At 36.9% G+C, this 25,538-nt stretch overlaps 1 protein-coding gene across 2 annotated transcripts; it reads left to right on the top strand.

The window, feature by feature from the left end:
* Positions 1–1,804: 1,804 nt before the first annotated feature.
* On the top strand, positions 1,805–11,557 carry LOC143884068 (glutamate receptor 3.7-like). 2 transcript variants are annotated; one of them, XM_077387445.1, is made up of 6 exons: positions 1,805–2,640; positions 4,308–5,653; positions 5,765–6,042; positions 8,751–8,782; positions 8,924–9,330; positions 10,829–11,030. In XM_077387445.1, the coding sequence occupies exons 1-6, from the start codon at positions 2,391–2,393 to the stop codon at positions 10,883–10,885; spliced, it is 2,370 nt and encodes a 789-aa protein (XP_077243560.1). In that variant the 5' UTR covers positions 1,805–2,390; the 3' UTR covers positions 10,886–11,030. The 2 variants fall into 2 exon arrangements, with proteins under 2 accessions (XP_077243560.1, XP_077243559.1); XM_077387444.1 differs by having other exon boundaries at positions 1,807–2,640; positions 10,834–11,557.
* Positions 11,558–25,538: the final 13,981 nt, after the last annotated feature.

The following is a 25,538-nucleotide window of genomic DNA, read 5'->3' as shown; positions in this document are numbered from 1 at the left end:
TTATTTATGTAAGATCACCCTTCGGTTTAGACCTCCTCGAAAAGAAAATGTCAAGTCCCCGGAATTTGTGAACATGGAAGGACTGCTTTCAACGACCCACAAAGAGGCTTGGAATTCCTTGCCTAGACTTTATTAAAAGGGAAAAATACACTTAGAACCCCTGTGGTGGTTTCTGACACATTCAACTTAACCCCTAATGTTTAAAAAGTTACAAATAGACCCCCTGTGGTTTCAATTTGTATAAGGTAGGCCCCCTCAGTTGACGGTTTGTCCACAGATTGAAGGGTTAGGATGATCCGATGGGGCTGATTTTTTGGACACACCCTATCTATATCAGGGCCCATCAAATGAACGCTTTGGATCATCCAAACACTACCTAAAACACAGTGGGCCCACATTGTTTGGATGATCCAAAGCGTTCATTTGATGGGCCCTGACATAGATAGGGTGTGCCCAAAAAATCAGCTCCATCGGATCATCCTAATCCTTCAATATGTGGACGAACCGTCAACTGAGTGGGTCTACCTTACACAAATTGAAACCACAGGAGGTCTACTTGTAATTTTTTAAACATTAGGGATTAGGGGTTAAGTTGAATGTGTCAGAAATCACAGGGAGTCTGAGTGTATTTTTCCCTTATTAAAATTGATTAATGATGGGCTTAAATGTTCCTTCATTTGAAAGAATCTTGCCAACTCCCCTTCCTATAATGCCACCTACTTTACCAGCATCCAAACGGATCCATCCCTAGGGTGTGCGGAGTTGGTGAGATTCTTTCAAAGAAATGAACATTTAAGCCTATCATTAATCAACTTTATCAACGTCTAGGCAAGGAATTCCAAGTCTCTATCTTGGTCGTGGAAAAGAGTCCTTCCATGTTTTTCACACATCTGAGTGACATGACATTTGCTTAGTGATAAATCGACTCCCCATGTGTCTATCTCTCTCCTCTTTCTCTCTCTAACCCAGAGGAGAGAGAAAGAGACATGGGGAGTCGATTTATCACTCCCCAAAATTAAAGGGTATTGTTAAGGTGCAATTAATGATAAGGATTAACTGCATGTAAGGAAGTCATTTTGCGACCCCTCTTTTTCAAAAGAGAAGCACTACTTCATAGCTGAATTTGTCTTATTCATTTAATTCATATGAAATGGCATATCCCTCGTGGGAAAAATGGGCTGCGAAATTGCTTTTGCAAAATTGTCTAGACAATCCCAATTTAAAAAATATGATATGACCCTTACTTGTTTTATTCTCTACCAATTGCAATGTATAAGGTGAATCATCCTTTAAGGGCAATAATTCACCAAGAATAGTGCTCAACCAAAATAGGGGAATGACCTTTCATATTCCCTTGCCAATATTGTCAAAGCTATGTGCGACTGATTTCAGCATTTAACTTGCGAATAGATGCTCTAATATAAGAAGGTGGCTCTTATTGCCACCCATAAGTTTTGAAACTTCCACCCCTGCTAGTTTGGCTCATGTAATTCTCATGTGTTTACTTCCCTTGTAACATATTCCTCTATGTTTGGTCACTTTTCCATAAGTCTTGGAATTTTATATGGATTTTTTAATATCAAACTGCTTGATCCTGGATTTTTTTTATGGGTCAAGGGTTTAATGGTCTAAAAACCCATAAAAACAACCCACTTTTCACGTTTTTTTTATAAGACTGTCAATTTCCCGTCTGTATGGATTACTATTGGGCGGACTTTAAAGAACAGTGTTCATCAAGTCAGTGGGAATTAAAAACCCACGTGATTTACACTCCCACTTGATTAAGTCAATTTATTGCAGCTCTATGAATCTAATTGGATGTCACAAAGACTCAAAGAAAAATTATAAGCTCTCAAAGAAAACTTTTCTACTATTTATAGTTTTCCCATGTTTCTGTGCAAATGAGTTCTGAATCTGATATGGGCTGTTGCTCCCTTGATTTTCTAGGGCATGAACTTCATCAGAAAGTAAAAAGAAGAAATGACAAGTGTCAGTTTTTGTTTTCTTCGCAATTGCTGATAGCTTTTGTCCCATGATAATTGAAGAATGTTTTGGTTTGTTGGGGTTTAAGTGTGGAGAAGGTTGCTAATTCATGGGGAAAATCTCTCCTTTATTTTAGGTTTTCTTGATCAGTATTTGAAAACCCACTTTTATGTTGCTTTTCTTTAGGTTTTATCTTTTCTGGGTTGTTGAAAATTTTGGTTTTTTGTATCTGTTTAGTAGCAGAATTAAGTGCTTTATGTGGACAATTGGTGGCCTGATTTTGAATCAAAGGTCTCTAAAGTTAGAATAAGTACTCCTGGTATTTTTCTGGGCATTTAGAAGCCTCAACTCTTGATTCAAGAGTTAGGTTTTGGAATAGGATAGTTGGGTTTCTTAAAGGTTTGATCATGGGACATGTTCTTGTATCACTGTCACTTTTGATCTTGGGCATGATTGGTTGTATCTACTGTGAAAGGCCTAAAGTTGTGAATATTGGTGCTATTTTCACTTTTGATTCGGTCATCGGGAGAGTTGCGAAGAAGGCTATTGAGACCGCGGTCGCTGATATCAATGATAATTCAAGTGTCCTCGGGGGCACCAAACTGAGGCTAATCATGCGGGACTCGAATTGTAGTGTTTTCATGGGATCCATTGCAGGTAACTCATTTCGCGTACACATACTTTTCGCATTAAAGTTTCTTGGAAGTACGAAATCTTGCTTAGGCTTTGATTGCAATGTGCTGTGTTGAATGCCTAGGCTTTGTTTTCAATGTGCTGTGTTGAATCACAATTTATCCTTATTGTTTATCACAACAATTGAAGATGAATTATAGTGAAGCTGTTTATTTGGCTCGTGCAGGAGTTAAGAGAGCCCACTTGGAGTTATTTGATTTCCTTCTTGATTGTCTGTTGTTCTTGTTTTGCTTTGGTTTGTTGTTGTTTCGGCTTTGTTTTATCTTGTATTGACCACCTTCATTAATAAGATTATTCACCATTACCAAAAAAAAAAGCATTGAAGATAAATTATATGTTATTAGGCCAGATGAAATGGCACTTTTGGTCTGGCAAATGAGGCCAGCCATTCGTTAATCCCAAACCATTCATGTCACATCCCCCACCAGGAATGTGCCATGCACCAAAGTCTCCCCCGCTGAATGGTGCTAACAATCCCATTTAGGATTATTGAATGTGCCATGCCCCGTATTTGCAATACAGGCACACTGACATCGGGCCACTCCTCATATTCGATGATGCAAATACAGATGTGGCACCTGATAATTAATAGTCTCTGTTGAAGAAATAATTAAAACATAAATTAGTAGTGAAGGTAATGAAAGCTTACCAGTTTTATAATCAAGGAGTACAGATGATTGATTGAATTGGGTCTGTGAATGAGTTATAATTGAGACAGATTCTATAAAATTTGAAACTCTGTTGTTTCTTGTTATACTTGGATTCTTTTGACAGTTTGTTTCCATAAGAATCTGATCCCTGACAAATTGTTTCTACGATAGTTTAGGTCTTTAGTTTACCTCTCTTTTCTTTGTAATGGTGTGAGTTGAAGTTGTTATTGTTGTTTTGGTCTTGTTGTGTTTAACCTTGTAGAATGAACCGTTTTTATTTCACTGATCTTTGTCTTGTTATATGAAACTTATACTAGGTACCTGACCTGTAGGAACCAATTATGAGTTAGACTCCAACTCCAGGACTAGGTTTTGATGACTGGGCCAAGTCAATCCATTGTTACTTGTTTTTCACTCACAGAGCTCTTACTCCAGGCAACGTGGCTCATTTAGCACCCAAGTTGGCAAGGGGAGTCAAGATTTAACTTTCCCAGTTTTAAAGTTATGCTCACTATATTAAATGAATTCACTTTCTCAGCTGCAACCATGGTGTTAGAAATTAAAATCAGTAAATTTATCTCTTATCAATTCTATTTTTTCAAAAGCTTGCAACTCATTACAGAGAGAGAGAGAGAGAGAGAGAGAGAGAGAGAGAGAGAGGAATGATCCAATGCTTCCTGTATGCATCATACTACCATGCTTCCAAGCTCTACCATGCACATGGGGCACACCTTGATTGAGATGAAGCATTCAGCTAATCGGTTCCATCTTAGATTGAGTAGATCCCAAAATTCAACCATTTTAACCACGTATTAAAGTGCTGTTATTGTTCGATGAATCTGGGCCGTTGTATATTCCCTTTTTGCATTGCCATTTTTTAATGGATCTTGATCGGATATGTTTGTAATACAATGTATAGTGAGAGTACATAGATAAACAGAAAAAATACATGATGCTGACTGATTTAAAATCTGCCTGCAGTATTTCAGCTACTTGAGGAAGGTGCAGTGGCCATAATTGGCCCACAATCCTCTGCAGTAGCTCATATGATGTCTTTTATTGCTAATGGACTACAAGTTCCACTTGTATCCTTTGCCGCCACGGATTCAACACTCTCTGCCCTTCAATTCCCTTATTTCCTCCGCACAACTCCCAGTGATTCTTACCAGATGGCTGCTATGGCAGATTTAATCACTTACTATGAGTGGCGACAGGTCATTGCCATTTTTGTGGATGATGATTACGGGAGGAACGGGATATCCCTTTTAGGCGATTTACTTGCAAAGAAAATGTATAAGATATCGTATAAAATAACATTGCCTGTTCAAGCTAGTCACAACCAAATCATGAATTTGTTGGATAAATCCAAATTGATTGGGCCACGAGTTTATGTTGTACATGTTAGTCCTGACTCTGGACTTAAAATTTTCCCTATAGCTCAACATCTTCAAATGATGACTAATGAATATGTATGGCTTACAACTGATTGGCTGTGTGCTGCTCTAGATTCCTCTAAACCCATTGGCCTTACATCACTGAATTTTCTTCAGGGAGTAGTTGGCTTTCGCCAACTGACTCCGCAGTCGGACCAGAAAAAGGCTTTTGAGTCTAGGTGGAGCGAATTTCACAGGAAAGGGATAGTAAATTTTGAATTGAATGCATATGGACTTTATGCATATGATACAGTTTGGGTAATTGCACATGCTACCAATGAGTTTCTTAATGATGCTGGAAATATCTCATTCTCTTCTAGTAATAAACTACGTGATTTGGAAGGGACAGAACTGCGGCTGGGAAAGCTCAGAGTCTTCGATGGTGGGAAACTACTACTTGAGAAATTACAGCAGACAAACTTCACAGGTTTAACAGGTCCAATTCAATTTGATTCAGATCGGAATCTCATCAATGGTGCTTATGAAGTTATTAATGTTGATCGCGCCATGATTCGTAGGATTGGGTACTGGTCTAGTTATTCAGGTCTCTCAGTTTCATTCCCTGAGATTTTGTCTGGGAATATAGAATGCAATATCAGTCTGAATCAGCAACTCAAGACTGCCACATGGCCTGGTGGAAAGGTAGAGAAGCCACGTGGTTGGGTGATTGCGGACAAAGAAATGCCACTGAGGATTGGAGTACCCAAGAGAGCTAGTTTTGTTGAATTTGTGACAGAAACAAATGACACCCATTTAATAAAAGGATACTGTATTGATGTGTTTAATGCTGCACGGAAGTTAGTTCCGTATGATCTTCCATATAAGTTTGTTCCTTTTGGGGATGGCCAAGTCAATCCCAGTTACAATGCGCTGGTGAATAACGTTGAAGAGAATGTAAGTACTTACTAGTGACCACTTTAATTGGTTTCTAACAAGGGTAAAGTCAATCTCCTTTTCATTTTCTATATGTTATTGAGATATTCCTTCTTGCGATTTGTTTGTTAGGTGTTTGATGCAGCTGTTGGGGACATTGCCATTACCCCAAACCGCACAGGAAATGTGGATTTCACTCAGCCGTACATTTCCACAGGTCTTGTCATAGTGGCTCCCATCAGAAGTACAAAGTCAAGTGCATGGGTTTTTCTCAAGCCTTTCTCGTGGGAAATGTGGTGTGTAACTGGAGCATTCTTCTTCTTTATTGGAGTTGTTATTTGGATTCTTGAGCATCGGGTAAACGATGATTTCCGCGGCCCGCCTAGGCGACAACTCATAACTATGATCTTGTAAGTCTTTCTTAATGTTCACATGAAAATGGATTCCATAGTTCCTCACATCTATTTATAGTCAGGTTGCTTGGTATGGATTTATTTTTTTTATGAAACTGTGGAGCTTTCTGACTTTGGCTTCTGTTGACATTCATCTTCTCATTTGAAATGGAAAAGTTAATTTTGGATTATAGGATCTTTGATTTGCATTGATACTCATGTTTCATTTGAAAATAGGGAAATTGTTTTAGTAGTATTGAGGTTCTTATTGACATTGATATTCATTTCCCATTTGAAATAGATCCGTCTGATATAATAACCTGTCATAGATCTGGAGATTTAGGATCTTGATCCAGTTTTCTACAAGGGAGCAAGGATTTATAGAAAACTCGTTGGTGAAATGCATGTTTCCCCTACCATTCAAAAATAGAAAAAAAAATCAATGTTTCCCCATTCACTGATATGACATTTACAGTACACTGTGTTTCTTTGGCTAATAAAACCTATGATGTCATCTTCACTTTCTAGCCTGTAATAGATATCAATAATATATGATTCTAACTTTTGTTTATTGGGATAAGTACTTACCTGTAATTCCCGAGCTTCAGAAAAATGAAGATTCTCAGAGAACATACACAGAGTCAACATACATGGGAATCCACTTGTTCAAATTTTAAGTTCACTCTTTGGCATAACCTTCATCAGCATCTCCTTTAGTGGCCCTGTTACTTGATCGTGTATAAAGGGGTATATAATACAATATTTGCTGTAATAATGCAAATAAAACCATATGCGTCGAATGTGGTACGCCTCATGTATATTCACCTGATAAGGAGACAAACGTCCAAACCTCGGACACAAAGTCGTCTAATAAAATGAGCATCTTGATACACAACAGTGTAGTGAGACTGAACTGATTTTCTTTTGCTTGGTAATAGCTGGAAATGCATGGCCCTATTCATTCATGTTGTGGTTGGGTTGGTTTATTTTCTTTTGATTAGATTACCCATTAGTATTTATAAGTTGCTGTCCTGGCATGAATAGCACTGTACATTTTTGGGCTAGCTGGGTCTTTTGGAATCTAAATTTTTGGCTTGCTATAACTATATCTACCCTGGCTAAACTAAAGAAATCTTTTGATGAAGCTGCTTTGGCAGTTAAGGTTGCCACTGCTTTCCTAATAGCATTGGATGAATCTATTAGCTGAAAAACCCGGAAGTACCTTCTAGAATATGGATCAAACATGATTTGCAGCAAATGTCAAGAAAACGATGCAAAGAAACACAATCACAGAAGAAAACACGAGATTTACGTGGTTCATCAGTGTGCCTACACCCACGGGAGAAGAGCTTTCACTATTTTGGTGTTAGGGTTACAGACTCTTCTTCGCCAAGAAAACACAAAGGAAATCTCACAATCCCGTAACCCTAACATGTGGCTTATATATCAATGCCACTACATGAAGAAATTTACTGAAATACCCTTTTAGTGAAACATAAAAAATAAATTTTCCTTCTAGGGTGCTGTCCTGGAAACCCCGGCAGGGGCGCGCCCAAACTCAACCTGTGTGTTTATTGCACACATTAGTCCGTCAGGGTCATGTATAATGCCAGAATACAAGACATCTGCACAACCAATTGTTTAAAAGTCTAGTTTACGTTTAAGATTATTTTGTCCTTTTTTTATTATTTTCTGCTTATTCTTGCATGCCTAAGGGCATTTCTGCAAGTTAATATTACCTTAATGGGTGATCTGTAAGACTTCATTCATATGGAAAGAAATACTTGGTCTCTCCCACAACCAACACAAAATTCATCGACTTTCAGTCTAGTTTAAGGAAAGCTAAAGAGCATAGGTTGCTTCTGATCTGATATAGTGAGATTATTTCTGCTGTAAACTCTTGATCATTGTTCCTTATAAATAGAAGTGCAATCAGAGGCCAAAAGGACTATTTGTATGAATTTAGTGGTGTAAGGTATAAACATCCTCCTATAATCTATGCCAACATTATGTTACCCATGACTAAACCTGGTGACTAAGTACATCATACATGAATAATCAATCATCAATATACCCCTGGTCCATCTGCCTAACATCTACAAATTTTTTTATTTTTTTTGAAATATTGCCCAACATCTATACATGCAGCAGTTGCATGTAAAGACATGCCTCTGCTGATACAACACGTGAGGGAACATGCTCATTGTAAATTGACAACTAGGAAGGTTTTGATTTATTATTTTTCTTGAAAAATGTGCAGCATATAGTTTGTTTTGAAACATCCAGGGAACTAGAATACTCGTAATATCATTAGATTGCCCAGACACCAAAATTCAAAGATGTTTTTTGGTATTTTATGTGATGCATGCTTTGTGACTTGGTAGTGGCAATGGTAGAATAGTTTATAGAAAGGTTATCATCCTCCGGACGCTTGATATTGAGTGTAGAGAATGGGTCTGTCACTTATTTTGAGGTTTTCCAGTAACATACCAAAGAACAATTTCCTCTTTTTTGAAAAAAGAAATTTCCATCAATAGAACATTTAAATAGGACTTGAGGAACTTTAAGATCATAATGGGTTGGTTAGCCTTTGGAATTTTGGGTATTTACGGTCTGGTGGAATACTATTTTGATTGATGAGTTTTAAGTGCTTCAATTCTTGAACTCAAACTTATGTTTTATGGAATCTTTAGCATCTAATTTCACTACATTATTTTCAATTGCAGGTTTAGCTTCTCAACACTGTTTAAGTCACAACGTAAGCAAACTACAGACACTGTTTAACTCGCTATGCTTATTGTGGGAACCTCACATAGATGTAAATTGCACAGATAAAGTATTAAAACTATAAATGATTTAAATCCTAACAGTACGGTTTCATGGCATAAATAAATTGCAGAAGAAGCTACTTTGAGCACACTTGGCCGCATGGTGATGATGGTTTGGCTATTCCTATTGATGGTGATCACATCGAGCTACACTGCAAGCTTGACATCTATTCTTACAGTCCAACAATTGTCATCACCCATCACAGGGATTGATAGCTTGATAGCAAGCAACCAACGTATTGGATATCAAGTGGGATCTTTTGCTCATAGCTATCTGACTGAAAGTCTTAGCATACCTGAATCAAAGCTTGTTTCGCTTGCCACCCCAGAAGCTTATGAAAGAGCATTGCTAGATGGACCCACCAATGGAGGTGTAGCAGCAATTGTGGATGAGCTTCCATATATTGAGCTGTTTCTGCGTAAGCCGGGTGATTTTGGCATTGTCGGTCAGGAGTTTACCAAGAGTGGATGGGGATTTGTAAGTAAACTTGCTCCATTTTCATCTGCACATGCACGCATATACACACACACACACACATATGCATGCATGTATGCACGCACGCGCGCGCGCACACACACACACACACACATTCATGCATACATGCATACATGCACGTTTGCGTATTTGTGTGTTTGTGCACATAAATGCATACATAGACAAATATGTACATGTGTATTATGCATAAATTGGTCAATAGAAGATAGTTTTGATAAATTAACAGAATTTGCCAATACCATGGGTCTTTGGGTGTACACATGCTTAAGTGTGTATGTGTGTATCAAGTCATGCATACATACATATGTACTTGCTTTTATTCTGTATAAGCTGATAAATGGAAGAGTGATGAATTAGAAAAAATTTCAAATGTCATGTGACTTTGTTTAAGAAACTATTTACATCATGGTTTAAAGTATCAGATTTCTTGTACAGATCGAATACCTTGAAGTCAAAATCCAATACGGTATTGTATCCCCCATAAGAAACATTGTATCAGATGATCTTTCTGGAAGAGCAGTGTAGGCAGTGTGTGCATTTGATGATGGACACATTTTGCTGTTTGTATCGTCCATTCAGACAGCTGATACTGTTGTGCACTACTAGGTATTGATTTGCCTGATATTTTAAGCCATGATCAATTTCTTTGCTGCACTGCCTCAAATATATCATATAGTTCTTCGTAATATTAGGTTATTATTTTTGGCAAAATGATGAACTACTCTGGCCTGTAGTGATCTTAAATACTCATTTTCTTGAGATAAAAAAAAAAGGTATCAGGGTAAAGGTATACCTAAGTTCTGCTTTTTTAACCAAACAACGTATTAATATTTAAATGTGAACAATGTGTTAAAATTAAGACAACCTCTTATAGTTTCAAGGGATATGACTGGAACTATGGAACCACCCCAAAATTTGAAAGTTAATGAGGAAAAGATCTGAAATTATAGAGCTGCCATTGGAATCCTTTAAAAATGAAATGACCCTCAGCTTTGTAGTCCTTTTCACAATATTGTGGTCTTTGGAAAAAAAAAATTATTAGTCTAAGGGTGGTCTCCATTATTATGCTTACTAGCATGATTTTCTTCTTTTGTAATCTTATGGGCTCATACTAACTCGCACAATGGACATATGGGTTTATTATGTGCTCATCAAATTGAGCTGTTGGGATATCGGTATGCTAATCTGACCCACTGGCGTTTGTTAAGTCCATGTAATCTCATTGCTTATAATGGTTATTTTGGCTATTCTTTGAGTAGTAAGACTTGAAAGTGAAGAATTACAAAAAACACCCATATCCAACTCAAAAATGATAGACGACCTTTAGTAGAGTGGGAAACTTCTCCTTAAAGGTCTGTCTCTTTATAGTGAAGAGCTTTAAATGTATTGCTGTTTTCTAGGTCCATTGAATGTTCATCCTATTTTTCTTTATATCTTGATTCCTATTCCTTTCCAATTCTGTAATTTTATTTTTTTAAAGGACAGGCTTTCCAGAAAGGTTCTCCACTTGCAATTGACATGTCTACAGCGATTCTAAGACTTTCAGAGAAGGGTGACCTTCAGAAGATTCATGACAAGTGGTTTTGTGATGGAATTTGTGCTACACAAAATACACACAAATCTGAACCTAACCAGCTCCATGTAAGAAACTTCTGGGGACTGTTCCTTGTTTGTGGGATTGTTTCCATTACTTCCCTTTTTGTGTTTCTACTACGAGCAATCCGCCAGTTTGTTCGCTATAACTGGAAACAAAGAGACCCTTCTTCCACTTTGGAGATATCAAGAACTGGATGTTCCCAATCTGTTTATCGCTTTTTTGACTTCATTGATGAGAAAGAAGAAGCTATAAAGAAAATTTTCAAGCAGCATGAGAACACTCAACCTCAGGTCAGCTGAATGATTGTGCAACTACGCCCATGGTTGTGATCCACCTGTTTCTGTTGCACAAGGAAAATTCTGCTAAAATAATATTGTATTTAGATCGGGTTTTAAGCTGATTTTGATTTTGAAAAGGCCTGTAATATGTGCATCTCGCCTTTTGTATATATGTGATGATGTACGTAGCTTTTGATGATGTACGTAGGTTTTCTTTTTTATTCGTAGAATTCCCCTAATTAAACATTCTGATGCAACATTGTTTATAGCATAATTACCATGAAACCCACCGACACAGAAATACCAAAGTTTTGCGCTTCCTATTACGCATCCAGTTCAGGCACCTGGGTAACTATGAAACATTTCACTTGTTTGTTACATTGTGTCCCGCATTTATTTCTTTGCTTGGCAAGAGCTGTTTATAGCTATATTATGTCAAAATTATGTATACTTCCAAACTATGTCATGTTTTGGGGTAACTATGAAGCATTTCACTTGTTTGTTACATTGTTTCCCGCATTTATTTCTTTGCTTGGCTAGAGCTGTTTATAGTTATATTATGTCAAAATTATGTATACTTCGAAACTATGTCATGTTTTGGGTATGTTTGTAACTATACTCCTTGCTCTTTCTTTATGCATTATTCCAAACTATCTGATATATTTTGAGTCTAATTTTTCGCTCAATGGGGTTATCTTGCTATGTGAGTAAACAACTAATTGTCGAGGATTATTAAATTAACTAATTGTCCTAGTTTATTAAGATACATTATCCAAATTATGTAATAATAAGTCATCTCGTATATGAAGCAAATATAATCATAATTTGCAATATGCATATATCATCTAACAACATCTGATAAATTTTGCAAATATAATCATAATTTGTTGTTCATAAACCATCACATATCTATATAAAATTAATTGAAAGGCCACAGCACGGTCAAACAATAGCCACTTTGAAGATTTCTTAGTTGTGTCTCCACGTGCCCATTGTCAATGCAATGATGTATTATCCTTAAGAAGTATTAACTACACACCATCAAATCATCATGGTTCTAACTCTCATTGACTCAATTAACACGGCCAGTGAACACATGTTGGTGCCTCGAGTTAACTCATTTAGTTAATTTCGGAAATAGATCTTGATTTATCCTCTCTCAACATAGGAATCACCTCCTCACCATTGAACTCTGGATTCAATCTCCTCGCACTTGTTAGCATGCATCTTCTCCATCTTATCATCTTTTTCATCCAATGCCTTATCCAAGCTCTATTGAACTAGGATGTCCTTCACCTATCTATGCCAAAGAGTGAAATTACCATTTTCATGAAATTTCTAAAGTAAACTATTAATTTTAGAATTCTATAAAGTGGGCAGTCGCCTCTAAGTAAGGGCAGTTGCCCCAAAATTAGGCAGGTCACCTTTACACCTATGGAGAAAACCCAAACTTGAGCAGATCTTGCTCTCCAAACGGCTCAGAATCAATCTAAAACCTCCAAAATGATGGGCCATAACCTAAATAGGTAGTGCCCAAAAGATCTCTTGTACTTTTCAGTAACTGAAAAGAATTGAATGGGCTCAATATGTAAAAAAACAAAGGTCTGTTTAATCATAGATGTTTTATTTTGACATGGTTAATCATAGATGTTTCCGTGACTAAAATTTATGAATGATAGCTACATTTGAGTGTTGAAAATAAATGAGTTGCAAGCTTTTGAAAAATAGAATTGATAAGTAAATTTATCTATTTTAATTTTTAAGACCATGGTTGCAATCGAGAAAGAGAATTCTTTGAATATTGTCAACATAACTTTAAAACTGGCTGAGTTAAATCATGATTCCCTGGCCAACTTGGATGGCAAATGAGCCATGTTGCCCAGAGTAAAAGCTCTGCTAGTGTAAAACAAGTAATAGTGGAGTGACTTGGTTCAGTCACCAAAATTGAGTCCTTGAGTTGGAGTCAAGTTTGAACTCATAATTGGTTCCTACAGGTCTGGTACGAAGTAGAACTTTAATATAACAAGACAAAGATCAGTGAAATAAAAACGGTTCTGTGCACAAGGTTAACTTAACAAGACCAAAACAACAATAACAACTTCAACTCACAGCATTACGAAGAAAAAAAGAGGTAAAGTAAAGACCTACAATATCACAGAAGCAATTTGTCAGGGATCAGATTCATATGTAAACTGTCAAAATAGTCCAGAAACAATAAAGAGTTCCAAATTCTATAGAATCTATGTCAGTTATAACTCATCTACAGACCCACTTCATTCAATAATCCGAACTACTTGATTATAAAACTGAAACTTTTATTACCATCACTACTAATTTATGTTTTAATTATTTCTGCAACAAAGGCTGTTAATTATCAGGTGCCACAGCTTGTATCTGCATCATAGAATATGAGTGGCCCAATGTCAATGTGCCTATATTGCATAGATGGGTCATGGTGTGAAACAACCAGCCTACAATGGGGTTTTTACACCATCAAACAATTGATCCATAAAAAAAAAACCGGGATCAAGCAGTTCGATATTAAAAGATCCATATAAAATTCCACCGTTGATGTTCTTTACTAGGAAAGTGACCAAATAGAGAGCACCTGTTACATGGGAAGTAAAAACATGCGAATTACACTAGGCAAAATTGCATGGGTGGAAGTGTCAAAACTTATGGGTGGTAATAAGTGCCACCTTTTTATCATTAGATTAAAGCATCCATTAACAAGTTCATTGCCAAAATCTAGGATCATGGGATTCAATGACTAAGGATGATCACATATACAATAGATCTAATGAAACTATACTACTGATCTATAGGAATCAATATAAAAGAATATAACAATGCATTAAATCTAAATTACAAGAAGAAAGATTAAGGAACTTATCTTGATTTGCTATGGCGGTGATCGATCGGGCTAGATCTTCTAGTGCCTTTTCGGCCTGCTTGATCTCTGGTGGAGGAGATCTCCTTTAGTCAAATTCGATAGCAATAGAGATTAACCCCATATTTATAGGAAACGCCTCCAGAGTTTCACCCATGATATATAGAACTCTATTTTGGCTTAATCTTTTTTTAACCAATTACATTATCCAGACTTAGTCGGTGTGGTCAAATCAGACTAAGTGCTAATTATCCATGTCTCAATAGGGATAAAATATGTTGATTACCCTTATACCCTTTACTAATCACTGTGGTCAACGGGGAACTTCAGTCATTTCACTCTTAATCTCATTCTTCAATCTAGACCATCGATCTTACATCAATGATTGCCTGTGTAGGATCTTACATCACTGTCTACAATTTTCACCCCTCGAAATTCGATTTCCATTGGATGGTCCTAACCCTAGGATATGAGGTTTATATATGGTGACATCCCTCTTCAGATCGGAGAGTTAGGATCATCATATGAAAGAGATTTATAGAGAACAAACTATTTATGTCAGGACCAACAAACGAATGCTTTGGATCTTTTCATGGTTTTAAATTTCGGTTTCAGTACCAATTTTGGCCTTGTCTCGGTTCACCTTATGTACAAGTCAGGGTAATATCATACTTTTAAATTGGGATTATCTCGACTACTTTGCAAAAGCAATTGTGCAGCCCATCAGGGACATGCCATCCCATATTAATTAAAGGAGCAAGACAAATTCAGTTATGAAGTAGTGCTTCTCCTTTGAGAAAGAGGGACTGCAAAATGACTTCCTTCGAAATTGCCTTGAAATACCCTTTTAAATTTATGTATAAGGAAAGACGAAGTCTAAACTGAAGGGCGCCTTGCTAAATGAGATGAAAGAGCGCCCCCATTGGTTCAAAGTCGCCGAGTTTTATCACATCTAAGAGCATAAGGCGGTCAGCCATTAGGGTCAACTTTCATGGACCTTGTTGGGGAAAGGATTGATACCGAAACTTATTGTAGAAACCTGGGAGGTGGAAGAGAATAGAGAAGGAAAACTAGAAACAGAGTGCAGATAAATAGCCTTGTTCAGGAAAATGGTTGGGATTTTTGAAGGGAGATCCCTTTGAATGGAAATGCAGGGTTGAATTGACGGGCTAACCTGGCTTTCTGGTTGGGAATTGATGGGGTATAAAAACAGCAGCCTATTAGCTGTCGACACGTGGCCCGAGGATGGCCCACCGCAGACCCCGCGTCAGCAGGGGTAGTTTGGTAATTACCGCAGAGTAGGTGAATTCGAACCTATAGCTGGTCGACACCTGTCCGGAGACAATAACTCCCCAACTACCCCAGGTTTCCTTCTATAAAATGGCTTCCAAAGCTCATAAACAAGGGTAATAAGTTCTCACCCATCACTCTTAAACACGCTCTGCACTCCTGCTCATACTGACTTGAGTGTCGAAGGGCCTGTCCGGAGTAACACTCCGGGTTGGTCTTCTGACCTCGTTCGCTCCTTGTGCAGGACTCAGCTCCTTCACTTCTGTTCCTCAAGATTCAACTCATCCACTTCGGCTCCTCGGGTCCTCCAGCTCGGCTCTTACGTCACTGTCGTATCTGTTACCGATTTTAGGCCTAACAGGAATGAACAGAGATGGGTGATAATCAGATGGTTGGTTTTGTAAGTTTGTATATAAATGGTGAGGGGATGACTGGAGTTGCTCCTTTTAGGCGTATGATTTTATAGTTTGTGCCATTATTCACCAATTTTTTATTGTAGCATAGCTCCTTGTGTGTTTATGGGGTTTTGTACTATGTGAGGTCTGCCATGTACTCACTTGCTTCAAATAATTTTGCTTGACCCATGTTTTGTTGCTCTCAAATGGCCCAAAATCATGACAATATTACCTTTTAGGCCTCATAGGTGTTCTATTTGGGTTGATCCAGAGCTTGCCCTCACCGAATGTTTGTTCATGCTAGATTCAGTGATGAAAGTGATGCCTACTACAGGATTATTATGCATTCTTCCAGCATTATACATGAAAGAATTTTCCAGTTCTCATAGCATTATCGGAAATAGTTGATACTGAGAACAAGAAAGGATCATGTTTGGAGAAGGACATGAAGCCACTGGTCCGGCAGAAAATAAAATATATGTATCATATAGGCAGTACTAATCATGGTATAAAATAGAAGCTTTTTTTTCTTCGATTTTGGTAGGCTTTATTGGGGATTTGAAATCAGCAAATATAAGGGCCCGTTTGGATACCCCTTGGATTTGGATTTGGAGGTGATCTAAATTATTTTTTTTTTTTTTGGATGCTCTTTGGATTTGAATTTGAAATCTAACAAAACCAAAAAGCCCTTAAATACTTGACATAGGGGCATTTCAGCCATTTCCCATGATACAGGGGTATTCTAGTCATTTTACCCTATATGAGGGTATTTTGATCATTTTTTATGTCATAAGGATGTTTTTGTCATTTTTCATGACTCAGGGTATTTGGTCATCTTCACTCGGTATAGGTGTATTCCGGTCATTTTGCATGACCCTGGGGTATTCTAGTCATTTTACCTAATATGGCGTATTTTTATCTCATGAGGGTATTTTTAGTCATTTTTCATTAGCCATAGGTCATTTTAACTTGATATAGGGGTATTTCGATAATTTTCCATGATCTTGGAGTATTTTAGTCATTTTACCCTATATGTGGTTATTTTAATCATTTTTATGTCATAAGGGTATTTTGTCATTTTTACCTGTTATAGGGGTATTTCTAATCATTTTACCTAATATAGCGTATTTTTATCATTTTTATCTCATTATGGTATTTTTAGTCATTTTAGTCATTTTTTATGAGCCATGGGTTATTTTTACTTGATCTAGGGGTATTTTAGTAATTTTTCATGATCTTGGGGTATTCTAGTCATTTCACCTTGTACGAGGTTATTTTGATTATTTTTATGTCATAAGGGTATTTTAGTCATTTTGCACGACTCAAGGGTATTTTGTCATTTTTAACTACTATAGGGGTATTTCAGTCATTTTGCCTGACTCGGGAGTTTTCTAGTCATTTTACCTAACACGATGTATTTTGATCAGTTTTTAATGTCATGTGGGTACTTAAGTCATTTAACACTTTTCTGGTATATTTTGGTCATTTTAACCCCTTAAGGGTGAGATTTAGATTTATAACTAGCCTCTCGCAGAAATGATTTATAAATCCAAAAAATTACACTAACATGAGGAATTTGTAAATCTTGTGGATTTCACTCAAATCCAAATCCATATGTCATAAAGGCTTGCCAAACGCCGAATTTGGATTTAAAAATCCAGATTCACCTCCAAATCCAAATCCAAGGGGTATCCAAACCGGTCCTAAGTGAATATTGAATAGGGTATTTATTCGCAGAGATAAACAGAAATCTGGTTACTCAATTTGCTTTCTCCGTTCTAGAAGGTACAGGTAAAATTCGTGAAAAGCACCGTGATTAGAGAAAATGTGTAGATACAAAAAGCTGAGTTTGTGCAATTATAAAAACATGGTAGTGCCAATATCAGTAGCCTCTATATGTGTGTGGAGAGAGGCCCGCACAACCATGTTTTGATAACGGGACGACTCACTTTGTTTTTTACTTCTCTGATTGGCTGAGATGTCCCATTATCAAAACATGGTCAGGTACTATACATTTATACCGTCCCTATTCACTTGTAGTCGTTTATAAATATTCGTAGAGAGACACGTGCACTATATTTTAATACAGAAAATAGAGAGAGAAAGGAGAGAATCCGTTAGAAAAGGAAATCCAATTTTCACCGTGATTCGGTTTTGGTTCGGGTTCACGAGCTTTTAATCCCTTTAATCTGGACCGTCACCATGATCGTACGGCTGTTTGACGGGTGACGAAATCAATTTTGAGTAATAAAGAATTAAAGGACTTTCCTTCCCGCGTTAAAATTCAAAACCCAAACCCAAACCTGCATGACACACATAAGCTAAATCTACTTTGTTCTTTTCCCACATCAACCACCCCCACGTCGATACGATGAAGGAAACAACAAACAAATCTTAGAAATAACAACCAATTGCAATCAATCTATGCCCCCATGACCATCATATGTGGTTAATTTTGAAAATCCAAAATGCTGAAATATCTCAAAGCAAATTGTGAGACAGATCAAGTGTAGCAATATGATTAGGAAACTGATTTTTGCAATATAGTTACTCAATATAGGAACCTAGAGTTATCTAATGTGACTCGGGTGTTAAAAGCTCAAATATCATTAATACGAAGAGTATAAGAACAGTCTGGTGAATTTTTATGGTAGATGTGAGAATAAATCTTGAACACCACAGTGAATGAGATTCAGTGATACAGATTAAGCGAAAAGAGTTGGAATGATAATGGAAGCAGTACACTTAGAGCATGCACATTCAAGGCAAAAATAACATCAAGAACAGAGCTTCTTGTCTATGACATCATATACTTTCAGCAATTCATTTCCCAGTATAAAGCAAAATAGGCAAACCAGTAAGTTTAGAGAGGCGTTTAGAAATTATTATTGCTTGGTCGAAAGTATAGAGTTGGCAATGATAAAACAGTTCAGAAATATGGGATAACAGCAAGTGATATAGTTTTCTTTTACAGTAAGAGAAGTCAGATGTGATGTTCTGAATGTGCGAAAATAAGTGATTGAAATACTAAGATTTGTCTCAGAAGAACAAAAAATATGATATGAGGAGAAATAATTCGCAGGATATAACTTAAGGGTGTACAGATTAACTGAGAATCTTAGCAAAAGAATAAAAGGCAGATATTAGCAGGAATTTGATGTGAGTATAGTGATAAAGAAAAGGCCGCTTAGGCTAAGGTAAACCAAACCACATTAGATATATGATTTCCCTTATCTCTTTGCAGACAGAAATATGTGAGCATACAACTGAGTAGTAAATAATTGTCTTATGTTGATTTTCTACAAAAATCTGAATGAAATTTTAGAGAGGAGCTTATTTATAGTTATACAATAACAATAACGAGAAAGGAGATTAGAGAGAGAATTGCCTGCAGTGATTTTTAAAGAAATTAGTCAGACAAGACATTAGTTAGCATAAGGGAATTTAAGAAGTAAAAGGTTTAGGCCTTCCCTGTTTCGCAGAATTCTGATTGGTAGACGGACCGGCGAAGCGGCAAGAGGCGAAAGAGAGCCTCGAAGGCGTAACGTCGAGAGATGAATGGGCTATTGTAGGGGATGTTTGAAGGCCATAAGACGAAGGCCAAGCCGTTGCTCCGTGTAAAAGTGATGAAAATGCAATGAAAAAAAAAATGAACGAAAGAAAGGAAAATGTGAAAGGAATTGAAAGGAGGGAGAGTGTCAGAGAGAGCTTGGAGGGTTGATAGCTTGTAGGGAGCATGTGCTCTTGAATTTTTCATGGTTTAGAGGGTTGTAGGGATGGGTATTTATAGTTGAAAAGGGTTAAAAACTACTTTTTTAGGGTATCAATTAGGGCTTTTTTTAAATCTGATTTGATTGGGTTTTGAGCAAAATTTTGGAATGAAATCGGTTTAAAACAGGTTGCTTCAAAGGTATTTGGTAAGGTGATTGGAAGATTTGGGTAGAAATTAGGAATTTGAAAGAGATTTGGGCATTGGGGAAAGTTTTTGAAGACGGAAATCTGATTTTTTTGTTGGAATAGGATATCTAGGCCTAACTAGTTGGTTAAAAAAATAACACCAAAATACTGTTAATGATTTTGCATTTTCAAAATCATGTATATTACATGTTTTAGTGTTTTGGAAAATGTTTTATCAAAAGCGTTTGGGAAAAAGAAAAAGTTTTCTTGGAAATATTTGCTTTTACAAAAGGATGTAGAAGTGTAGTTGAAAAAGATAGTTCCACATCGGATGAGAGAAAAGAAAGAGAAGGGCTTATAAAGCACTACCTTTTCTAACTCTTGTTGATTGCACATTGGGTTGAACGCATGGTTGGACCCGCGGGACGGTGCAACGCACCGTTCGCACACGCGCGCGCGCGGCGTGGGCAATGGGCTATAGGGCGCATAGTGGCGCTTTATTGGCGCTTTTTTAAGCGCACTTTGCACTTCGCAACGTCGCGAGGAGCGATTGGAGCCTTTAATTTTTCCAGATTTGATCTGCACCGTTGGATCAAGATGAAGATGGACCGGTCGGATGGGTGGGTCAAATGGTTCGCAGGCCCATCAAGCCGAATGGTTCAGTTGGGTTGGGCTTCGGTTCGGGCCTAACGGTCGGCCCAACGGGCCCATGACTCCAACGGTCAAAGGGTGTGATCAAATGGGTTGTGTCCCTTTCCCCAACGGTCATGTGCCAAGGGGGTGCGATCCACACCATAGATGATTGATCTAACGATGACTGGGTTGGAAAGAGGATTTTACTCAAGCCAACAGTCACATCTAGGATCGATCAGGACCGTTCAATATCAATGGGTGCGATCTAACGGTCAGATTTCAAACATTCTGGAAAGGTGCCCTGTAGAGGTGTTTTTCACACTGAAAAGACACCAGATGGTCTATAAAAATGTGCAAACTTCAGTCATTTCAGATAGAAATCGAATTGGCAATTCTGACTGATTTTACAGTCTCTTCTACACTCCTACAAAAATCCCCAAGTATTTCTACATACTGTTTTTTCTTTTGTTTACTGTTCTAGATACTGTTTTTCTGCAGAAACATTATCTAGAGATTTCTCTAAGGCTTGAAATTTCGGAAGGGCATTTCGGGTTTGATTCCGCTAGTGCTACGCGTCATCAAACATTAGTAGGGCTTCCCTACTAGGCTTCATTGTATCTTGGAGGCAATTCGCGGATCCCCTTTGCACACTACTAGTGGGGGCGAATCTTGTCTTAAGGAAAGTGATATCACGCCTTGAAGCAACAAGTTTCTGTTTTCTATCATCAACAGTACCCTCAACAAATTTTCCAACAAATACATCCATTAAAAAAAACACCAAAATATATCAAAGGAAAGATGATTGTAGTTCAATCTGCTATTGACCAACCAAGACAATCTACTTAGAGACCCCATCAAGATCCAATGTGAAATGCCTATACTTCCAGCCAACTCTTCAATTTATCCTATAAAAAAAATTAATCATGAGTTAGTAGTAACTCAAATTCTACTTTAAAAATTGATAAAAGTCTTAACATTCAATTTTTACCGTTACTCCGAGGGTTTATGGGTTCCAATAATAAATCCAAAAGAAAGATGTGCAGGTCCATGTAGTGGTAACTTGATTCTACTTCTAAAATAAACAAAAGAATAGCATAACCAAAGAATCTTGGTGGATTCAAACCACCATCTTCTTGAGAACGTTGTCGTTAGATCTCATTTCCCAAGTGCTTTACCATTTAAGCTAAAGATCCACCTCCTGCCTACATATTAATCTTATGGAATCCAATATACTAGAACCTAAATAAACAGAAAAAAGAACAGAAGTCCAAGGCCAACATCCTCCTGAGAAATGTTGTCATCAGACCTTATTTCCCAAGTGCTCTACCATTTGAGCTAAAGATTCATCTCATCTCTGAAGGGGAAAAGGAGAAGCCCTTTCGAGAATAAGGGTTAATGAGGCGCGCTCTAGGACAAGGGACGAGAGAGCATTGATCTCTAGGCAGTCCGCATCTTGCGCACATGGAGTTCAATGATAGCATGTAAAAGAATGGATTATATCATAGCTAATCACTTGATGGGAGATAGAGAAATTACATGGTAAGACAAGGCAGACCATGATGCTTTATACCTCTGAAGTCTTAAGAGCATTTAAAGATTCCTAGCTGGGTATTAGAAATTACTACTTGCCCAACAACATCCACATCACTACTAATGTCTATAGATTCTCCATCACATTCAACAAGTATCTGCATATAATGTACAGATATGCACCAGAAGTAAGCAATCAATGTAAGGCAAGGAATAAATGGATATATAAACCAAAATGGCCTCAGACCTCGAAGAGATCCTTCCTAGTACATAAAAATATCACCATCAGGTTTTAAAATGCAGAGAAGTCATAACCCAACTTGAACAACAACTTGTGGAAATGTAATTTTTCTTATCTGATGTCCTATAAACGTTACAGGCAATGAGTGACCATCAAACAAATGAGGTGATTCTGATAAAGACATTTTGCTGAAGATTGCCAACAAGGTCTAGAGCATTTTCACTATAAATAAAGATTTATAGCAGGATATAATCAATGAATTGCATCATCTTCAATGTGTAATTCATTTTACTTTCTATACTATGAGGTTCAAAAGCAAGAGCAAGCCGGTAGCCCTACCAAAAATCTTGTTAACTGAATGCTGCAATAAACTCGATCTATTGTAGGCTCACTGCTACACTTGAACAATTACAAATTTAAAATCACATACCATCTGAGTCGCTTAAAGTAAGAAGGCAGCTGCTACACAAAATGAGGACATATACAATGAAGACTTCAATGATACAAATGTGACTTTGAACTAGAATTCACTCAATGATCCTTGATTGTCATATATAAGACTACAATGCTATTTATATAGCAACATACAACATTTCTAGCTCCAAGAACCAAAAGAAATTGACACTATAATGCAATGAATTTATATGGTGTTGGTGTGCTCATGCGCAGGACGAGGGCACGACATAGGCACCACCCTTGATATTTGACCCAATGACAACATATGAAAAAGTCAATTGCTGTTGGATCAATTATATTAACAATATGATTAATGGTTATTGGAATTGATCCAGGGTAAATAGGCTTAATTAGGTCTTTATAGAGCCAGATGTTACACCTTGGGTTCTATTCTTCTAAAATCAAATTGTGGATGCAATTAGCTCTCTCCTTTCTCTCTTGTGCTGTAACATAAATGGGAAAGAGAATGAAAGCTGCAGTTCATGGAATGCATTTGCATCATTGTCTCTACAACTTTGCAATGCATCTACAAATCTACACCTTGCAGGCTGACATAAAATGAGTGTACATAAAAACAATCACACAAAAAAGAGAACCAAAGAACCCTTGTAGAAATTTTCACCAACCTATAGCAAGAACCCTTCTTGAAAATGAGAAAAAAAAAATTCAGATCCGATCAGCCTCTAAAACCCAAAACCCTACGTAGAAATTTCACAGAAAAAAAACGAAGGGCAAAAGGAGAGACAGACCTTTTGCTTGATATCTGGATGCTTTGCAGAGTAGAGAGCGCGACCCACTTTCACGTGTGATTCGTGAACATATTAAAATGTGATTTTAGAGGAATTTGGTCTAGGGAGGCAAATAATGTTTGTTGTCGCATGTTGTGCATGTTGTGGCCCACACTTATATAGAGGTTTCTATAAACAAGATGCAATCTATTTACATTGTGGCCCAACAAATGAACGGTTCGGATCATCCCGTGAAGTGGGCCATACAGTCCTTTTTGTAAAATGGTGGACTATATGGCCACACACCATATAAAAACTCATGACGGATATGGGTAAATATGAAAATTTATATGTTGTCCGCAAATGAAGTCGAGTGTTTTTCAAAAGCTACGGTGAGGCCCACTTCATAGGATGATCCAAACCGTTTCATTTGTTTGGGAACAATGTAGATAGGTTGTGCCCCAAAACTCATTTCCATTCGATTATCCTAACCTATAGAGGTTGTCCCTTTATTGATCAGAATATTAGGATCATCCTATAAATTAAAATGAGTTTTGGGACATACCTTATTTACTTTGTAGCCCAAGAAATGAAGGATTTGGATCATAACATGAAAATGGGTTTCAATTGTGTTTTGAAGAATACATACGGCCACAAACCATTTAAAATCTCCTCAGTTATTACAACTTTTGGCCCACAAACCATGTCTAGATTTTTTTTGTAGGTGCTCATGTAGAAATGGAAACTTGAGTGAGTGTCGGTTAGAGAGTATGAGATTCAGTGAGTGGGTAAGACCGTAGAGAGAGAGAGAGAGAGAGAGTTGCATTAATTTCGTTGGTTATTGAGGGACTAAAGAAACAAATGCTAAAAAAAAGGGGCTTTACGAAAATTTTGCATTGATTTTGGTTGTTAGTGGAGACTGGAGAGAGTGATTAGGAAAAAGGCTATAATAAAGGGGCTTTACTAAAATCTGATAAAAATTTCCGATTATAAGGGCAGGTCTTTAACGAAAAAAACTAAATAAGCTTAAGATTTAAGGGAAATTTCCAGATTTTCGAAGGGGGGGGGGGGGGGGGGGGGGGGGGTGGGTGGGGTCATGCCGCTCCGTCCTTGGATACAAGTGTAAAAATATGACTTGACTAATACTTTTTCATTGAATTGCCGCTAATCACTTTGCAACTTTTTTTTTAGAATGCTATTACTCTGCAACTATGTCTTCTTTTCTACAAAATAGTATTACAAGGCTCCCTCTCTTTAAAAAAACTTTTTTAGCTAATTGGAACTTCCATGTAACCATAAAAAAAAACACAAGTGTGATGAGTAAATCAACTTATTTCTTTCAATCTTCTCAAATAAAAGCTACTTTCATTGTAGGCCTCTAAAAAAACCATAAAAAACACATCAAATGTGGCGTGTCTTCTCACATAAAAGATACTTTTGTTATAGGCCACTAAAAAACTATAAAAAACATACTAAAAATGTGGTAAGGAAAATAAGTCATTCTTTCAATGTGATTCCATCTATATATACATGCTACTTGCCCATAGGTTGTCACAAGAAGTGGAATGTTGCTTGATAATAGAATACAATTTAAGTAAGTTACTTTACTCTAAGGCAATTTATAATAGTTTGAGATGCGACTCATTATCAAATTTATTAGTGTGATTTTTTATGAGAAACAAATTATATATTTTTTTGATAAATAAGGTTTTTGCTATTACACCTACCAATAGTTGAAAATTATCTTTGTTATTTTACACTTAAAATCTATTCTTATATATATTTTATTACTAGTACTAAAATGTTCTAACTTATAATTGATTTCTTATTTGCATCTTAGGTTATTATTGAAATTTTGTTTATATGAAAATGAGATATCGGAGGAAGCCAAACAAAAAGGTTTGTATTATTGAACGCTAGGTTTGTATTTTGTTTATATAAATTTTGTTTATTTTATGTTTGCATTATGTTTTCATTTAATATGACTAATTTGAGTTGAGAAACATATAAAATAGAGTAATGAATATGTCTCTTTCGTAATAAGTTTTAGAAAGTAGATCATAGTTAGTATTTTGTTCTTAATATTTTTTTTTAGTTTCTGTAGGATTTCTTGGCAATCACTATCTCACAAGTTTTTCATTATGTGTCTGTAGACACCCCATTTTAACCGTACCCTAATCCCTCCCTGTTTGAGCACAACCCCATCAAATCATTAAATTGGAACCCCAAATTCTACCTTATAGCAGGTTAGGGTC

The sequence above is a fragment of the Tasmannia lanceolata genome, unplaced genomic scaffold (assembly GCF_043159265.1).
Source record: "Tasmannia lanceolata isolate RefF3 unplaced genomic scaffold, GAP_Taslan_0.1 ptg000008l, whole genome shotgun sequence".
NCBI lineage: Eukaryota > Viridiplantae > Streptophyta > Magnoliopsida > Canellales > Winteraceae > Tasmannia > Tasmannia lanceolata.
Note: the sequence above shows the minus strand (reverse complement) of the source record. Positions and strands in the feature narration are given on the sequence as shown.